General features: G+C 38.4%; 2 protein-coding genes across 2 annotated transcripts in view; both read left to right on the top strand.

Moving 5' to 3' along the window:
* Positions 1–2743, top strand: part of LOC101313912 — a 10396-nt gene extending 7653 nt beyond the window's left edge. Inside the window, exons 17-18 of the mRNA XM_004304552.1 lie at positions 846–1349; positions 1935–2743. Of these exons, the coding sequence (XP_004304600.1) occupies positions 846–1349; positions 1935–2624 (1194 nt within the window). The 3' untranslated portion in view covers positions 2625–2743. The remainder of the gene's footprint in view (positions 1–845; positions 1350–1934) is intronic.
* A 1558-nt stretch (positions 2744–4301) lies between these two features.
* On the top strand, positions 4302–6304 carry LOC101313625 (auxin-induced protein 5NG4-like). The gene is made up of 7 exons (XM_004304551.1): positions 4302–4593; positions 4673–4732; positions 4821–4934; positions 5049–5280; positions 5415–5573; positions 5690–5841; positions 5937–6304. Exons 1-7 carry the CDS (start codon positions 4304–4306, stop codon positions 6100–6102), a joined length of 1173 nt encoding a protein of 390 aa, XP_004304599.1. The 5' UTR covers positions 4302–4303; the 3' UTR covers positions 6103–6304.
* Positions 6305–6856: the final 552 nt, after the last annotated feature.

Raw genomic sequence — 6856 nt, 5'->3', positions numbered from 1 at the left:
TTTCGTCCGTACTGCGCCGGTGAGGGCGCGCCTCCACCCCAGCTGACTCCAGCAGCTTCCCCGACCACTTTCCATCCCCGGCGAGTCCGCCAAATTCCAGTTTTCCGGCCAGATCACCCAAGTTTGAAGTTTTGGGTGATCTGGCCGGAAAACTGGAATTCGGCGGACTCGCCGCGGATGGAAAGTGGTCGGGGAAGCTGCTGGAGTCGGTTGGGGTGGAGGCGCGCCCTCGCGCGGCGCCGTACGGTGGCGAATGGACGAAAATCCGCACCGTAAAACGGTGCAGACGTCCGTAGCAGAGACGGACTGTATATATATACAGTTCCTATTCAAAGCGAAGCTTCGTTCTGAAATTAAAGTGTGAAGTTCCTTATTTGACACACTTTTTAGTCATATTTCGACATCTCCGCCGATCAGTTTGTAGAACCAAATGCATAGATCACTTATGTAAAGTTTCATCGAATTTGATGATCGTTTGGGTGTTTATAATCGTGATTTACTCAAACAGTTCAGAGCAGACAGATTTATGGTCCCCGTTCATTGATTTAACCTAATTCGGTACCTAAACAATTATCAATTTGAATGAAATTTTGCAGGAATGATCTATGCATTAGTATCAATAAACAGAACCGTGGATATATCAAAATATGACCGAAAAGTGAGTCAAATAAAGAACTTCACACTTTAATTTCAGAGTGAAGCTTTGCTCTGGATATAAACTGTATATATATATATATATCTCACACACATTGTCGTGTTCTGAAACAGTCCCCATCACATTGTCATGTTATATTATTTTCATTGTGCGAGGAAGATGACATCTTTTTGTTACATATTTGTCAAAGACTCAACTGCGGCTAGAAGCTTTTTACACGTTCAATGAAAGATTTGCGAAAATTCGAAGCAAGAGAATCAAGAAAGCTGTCAAAGGTATCACTGGAGATGAACCTTCGGAATTGATGAATGCTGCTGCAGAAGAAGGTTCTAATAGTAGAAAGAAGAGAAGTATAAATACTGATGAAGCTGGGATTGACAATTCAGATAAACTTTCAGTCAGAACAGAGAAAAGCACAGTTAGAAATCAGAGCAATTCTAAGGGGAAATCAACTCGTAAGCAGTCAAGTAAAAGGCAAACTGCCGAGGGTGGACAAACCAATAGAAAAACAGATGCAAATGGAAGAGGCAGAGGAAAAGGAAGAGGAAGAGGAACAAGCAGGGTACTTGGAAGAGGAAAGAGAAAAGTAGATTCCAGCTCTCCAGAGTCTGAAAACACCTGTAATGATGGTTCAGAAGCTGATGAGTTGGAAATTCCTATGGCCACATTTGAAAGCTCAGAGGAAGTGCGTAGGGTAAGCTTCACAGTTGGTTTTATTCCTTTTATATTTTAGTTTTTCTAGTAAGTATAGAACTATATGACTGCTCAAGGAGTGGTTATTTTGAATTTTGAAAAGTAAAACGAATTTTATTTATCATTGTAGTTTCCCTTGCTTTTGTTGTGCTCTTTGGCATTCTCTTGGTGAGGTTTTGGGTTGTAGTGGCGATTACGTTGGTGTCTTTCATTAAGTTGATAGGAGAGCAAAGTCATATCAGATACATGGAAGAATAACTGCAACAGCGTGTCTTGCATTGGGTTTAAGATTCTTTTTCTCCGCGAAAGCAGGAAAACAGTTGTTGACTAGGATTCTTAGACTGCTGCTCCTTTCATCCTCATGGCTATGCTAAATGTTTCAGGAAATCATCATTGATTAGTGTAATTAGTTGAGAAATATCAACAAGGGTAAGCTATTGAAAGCAATTTCTATCTTGTATGAATATAATTAATGTGTGATCGCAGTGTGACCATATTTTTAGGGATACCTAGGATATGCCATGTATCGTATTGATTCTTTTCTTTAGTTTGACTATTTGGCTTTTCTTGGCATTCTCATTTGCAGTCTGGGCGGTCGCGAAAGCCTGTGAATTACAGATTCAATGACATGGAGATTGATGACCTGGATCACACTGAAAGCAGAGTCTCCGACATAGAGGCAGGGAAACAAGTTGTATTCAACAATGGCATATCTGATGAAGTTGTTTCAGTTGTCAATGAAAATAAACAGAAGAGTGCAGGGAAGTTGTCTCCAGAGGAGAACCACAGTAAACATTACCTTGAAGCAGGTGGTGGGTTCTGCCACTCTGAAGATGAAACTAGTGAACCAGGTTTGAGCAATGTTGGTCAATATTTTCAGGCTGATGTTTCTGAAGGCAACATTCAAATAATAGGGCGAATTAGTGGAGATGAAAATGAGAATGGTACTGACCAAGATGGAATTCATGATCGAGGTACAGCTACTGCTGTATCGGGGAATGATGGCCTGTCTGATTTCTCTGGCTTCTTCGATGAAGGTGATCTTGGTCATATGTCAGTTCAATCCAATCTTCCCTCAAAAAGACCGTTAGTGGGATTACCAGGTAGTGGGAGGACATCTGCCTACGATTCCGAACAGAGCTTAGATCATTATACGAATAATGATCATTCCACGTCCATTGTGTCACCGCCGGAGAATACAGTAGATAATTTTGGACAGCCACCTATCGGAGCTCTAAGTGCGATGCCATTTCTAAAGAAAAAGAGGAAGAGTTGAGGTTACGTATTTTGTAAATGTAAAATATCCGACGTCTTTGAACTTCTTGTAGTACTGATGCTAAAATAGCCCAAAGAGAGTTCTGGGTAAAGTTTTCTCATATCAAGGACTAATTATCCAACAACTACTACAAAGCCAATGTTGCACTTTGACACAAAAAGCAATAATAAACACTTAAAACAGCAGTCTATCTTTACTCCATCAGACAAAACTTGAGCAAACTTGTGTACGAATGGCTCAAAAGAAACCAAAACCAAAAACGAATTAGTACGTAACACCTAACTAAATAGTAGATCACTCTCGCTATCATATATTCAACCAATCAGACTTGTATCAGAAACTGAGAAGGGTCAAACGATCCTCTCGCTATTGTTCTGAAGATGAAACCAGAAATCGAAGTGATATGGAATATTTTTAGGGCATTCCTGGATGAAAATGTGAGAAGAACGGAAGCGACGTACCCTTCTGTCCGGCAACAGTTGCCTTCCTTCAACAGTATAATGAAGCAACTGTACATTACATGCTAAAGGGTACGTACATACATAATCAGTAACTGCATGCATTTCCCTAATCAGCCGAACGTCGCAACCCTACACCAAAAGGTACCATGAACATTATATAAACACCAACGTCCATAGAGTTCCTCGTCCACTCATATTCAACAACATACATTTCAAGTTTGAAATCAGAAATCTGAAGTTTAAAGCATGGCTAACCAAAGCGGAAGCGGAATGATCACCATCATCTTGGCAATGGTGGTTGCAGGTTGCGTCTTATTCCTACCTCTGATGATGGGACCGGTCCAGCCACCGTCCTATGCTGTTGTGATGATTCTCATTCCGGTCATTATTCTGGCCGTCTTTATCTTACTTCACCAGGCGTCCAAGTGACCCTGTGTGAGTTTATGCATTCTTCTACTTTTGCTGGACGTTAATGGATATTTTCATTGACGTAATAATGATGTAATAAACTCCGAGAGTATTGAATAAAGTTTGGATCACATTTTAACTACTATAGCTATTTGATTTAAATTACAAAGTCATGTGCATGTGTGTTCTTTACGTACGATCATATTTTGTTTCATGGTTGAGATTTGAGTTGCATCTTATATCAAGCTAGATTTCATTTCCAAAGAAGTTCGATCAAGGTAACCTAGATATTGCTCTACCCTATGGTTTTGCTCGTGTTTAGAAAGTAAATTGGAAATTGTTTGTTCTTCCACATCTAAAAGTTATACAAGAATTGATACGTTTTTTAATTTTTTTTTTTCCTTTTGAGAATTGATATGCTTAACCGATGATATACCTGCTGAACTCATAAAAAACCTCATTTTGCAAAAAATCTGCAACATAAATAGTTCTTAAATAGCATGAACTTGGAAATAGAGCTGTTTCGATCAGTATCATATACTATATTTCTATTGCTAAGCAATATATAGTTATATACTGCAGCTACCAGCTAAGGTTTTTTTATGGTCTTCGTTTAGTAAGTGTTTTTAAATACTACAAAGAAAAAGAGGGAAGCAATCATGGGAGCTTGATAGTAACATTCAGAAATTTTAATAATAATGAACCAAGAATTTTCTATCACAAGTTGCTAAGTTAATTAAGAGAAAATTTGTTGGGTCCAGCTTAAACTTTTCTGTTGTACTCGGCACTAATCCTAAATGGAATCCATACATGAACTCCAATCATTTTTCAGGGACAGGACAATACCAAAATATTCTCTTTCTTTTGGTTTATACATATTTCACTGAAAGAAGGGGAGAGTTTGAAGAAAGCATAGAAATGGTGACCTGTACATGGAGTGATGTGCTACCTTTTGCAGCTATGGTAATGGTGCAGTTCACAGACATAGGACAATCAACTATTAACAAAGCAGCCATGTCAAAAGGAGTGAGCAGTTATGTTTTAGTGGCTTACTCGAATGCGCTTGGTACCATCTTTCTTCTTCCTTGTTTCATCCTACTGTAAGCCGTATATAAACTTCTCATATCTTACTCGAATTGCTGGATACTTCATGTGCTAAAGGAAACTACTTCTCTGCAGAAATAAGGTTTCTCTTACCTTCTCACTCCTTGGTGGGCAATTCCTTCTGGGCATAATTGGGTACGTATTATATAGACCAGGGTTTTTCTGTTCTATGATATGGAGCTATATATCTTCTGCTACTTAGACAAAAATTTGGTGTGTGCAGGAGTTCGAGTTTGTTATTAGCATATAATGGCGTCAACTACAGCTCACCAACACTTGCTTCAGCTATGGCAAATCTTATACCGATCTTTACTTTCATACTGGCAGTTATTTTCAGGTAGGAAGGGACAGTTTCCAGGTAGGAAGGGACAGTCGTATTAAGTGCAAGGCTTTCTTACAGCATAGTTCATTATATAATTTGCTAGTGATTGATCTGTTTCTAAATAACTAGGATGGAAAAGCTAGATTTGAGGAGGTCAAGCTGCCAAGCCAAAGTGTTAGGGACTATTGTATCAGTATCTGGAGCATTTGTAATAATTCTATACAAGGGATCAGTGATCTTTTCACCATCCAACTCTCCTGATCAGAACTTCATGATGATCTCACAGCAGTTAAAATGGGGGTTGGGAGGTCTTATGCTGGCAATGGTGTGCCTTCTGAATGCAACATGGGGCATTCTTCAGGTATTTGATATTCCAGTACTAGCACCCTTATTGGAACTACTACATCTTGCAAAGAAAACTTTGGAAATCAAAACATAACTTGCAATATAACGAATCCGAAACAGAGAAATCTGACCTTGTGTTCTCTCTCTCAGACAGAAATGGTTAAGAACTGTCCATCTATGATTACCATACTCTTCTTCTACAACTTTTTTGTCACAATCCAGTGCACAATATTCTCTCTATTTATGGAAAGGAATCGGAATGCTTGGATAATAAGGCCTGACATTGAGATGGTCTCCATTGTCTTCTCAGTAAGAAACCTGCCTACAGACCTTTCGTTCTGTTGCTATTTCAGTATCTTTAATATGCAAATATTTCTATGAAGTTATGGATATATAAGTGCTTATTTTGATTTTACTAATTTTAGGCTTTATTTGGGAGTCTGTTCCATGTTGGTGTTCAAACCTGGTGCTTGCACCAAAAGGGACCTATCTTTGTAGCCATGTTTAGGCCCTTGGGAGTTGCCATTGCTGCAGTCATGGTAGTGATCTTCCTCGGCGAAGCACTTCACCTTGGCAGGTTTGGATTAATTTATATCTATCTAGACCGAGTTTAATCAACAGATAAGTGACCTCAAAGTTCTAATGGTGGAAATTTATGTCTATGCATGGTAGTGTCATTGGATCTATCATTATTGCAGTTGGCTTCTATGCTATGATGTGGGCACAAATCAAAGAAAAGAACACTACTCTTATGAAGGATGAAGTCCAAAGCTTGGCACCATCATCCACCCAAAAGACCCCTCTTTTGCAATGCAAAACTTCAGGAGAAGATGTATAATCACAAAGAACTCAGCTTGTACAGTTCATTATGTATTGACAATCAAAAAAAAAAAAGTAGCTCTGAAAGTTATCCTCTCTATTTTCCTTGCTAGGAATTGTTTTTTCCCCAATTATGTAATGATTCAGAAATTTAGCATTCGCATTTGACAGTACGGTTAAGTCTGTGGATTATTATTACAAATGAGGATGTGCTTAGATGTGCTTAAGGAACCTCATTCTGAATTGGATCAATCATGAAATTAAGTTTGAGCTCTTTGCATCAAAATATTTTACTGTACCTTACTGAATCTTAAAACTTATATGCTCAAAAGAAAGAAGAAACATCCAAAACTTGCAATAGAATAGGTTTAACATGACTGTGCACAGCAACTGCAACTTGGACTGATTCAAGGTCTCCATTTAATTGTTTTTTAAGTTGTATAAAGACAATTATTGAAGTAATCATGGGACCTAATTGGTAGTATCATATAATACTTAATATTGGACCAAAAAATTTTCTATCACAAGTTGCCAAGTTAATTAGACAAAACTAGGTATCCGCCACACTAGATGACCTGCAATCATTTGTCAAGGATCAAATTTCATTTGCTTCTCGCATTGTAGAGACAAAACCAGAGATATTCTCTTTCATTTCCTCTACACATTTATATCGTAGTAGTCGGATGTCGAAATAGGAAAGATGTACAGATATTCTGGTGACAAGAATTTGAACATGACAGATGAGGAGATCCCTTTTCCAATGTTTCCTAAGC

The sequence above is a fragment of the Fragaria vesca genome, linkage group LG6, assembly GCF_000184155.1.
Source record: "Fragaria vesca subsp. vesca linkage group LG6, FraVesHawaii_1.0, whole genome shotgun sequence".
NCBI classification, from domain to species: Eukaryota; Viridiplantae; Streptophyta; class Magnoliopsida; order Rosales; family Rosaceae; genus Fragaria; species Fragaria vesca.
The sequence above is the reverse complement of the archived record's forward strand: the minus strand, read 5'-3'. Positions and strand labels throughout refer to the sequence as shown.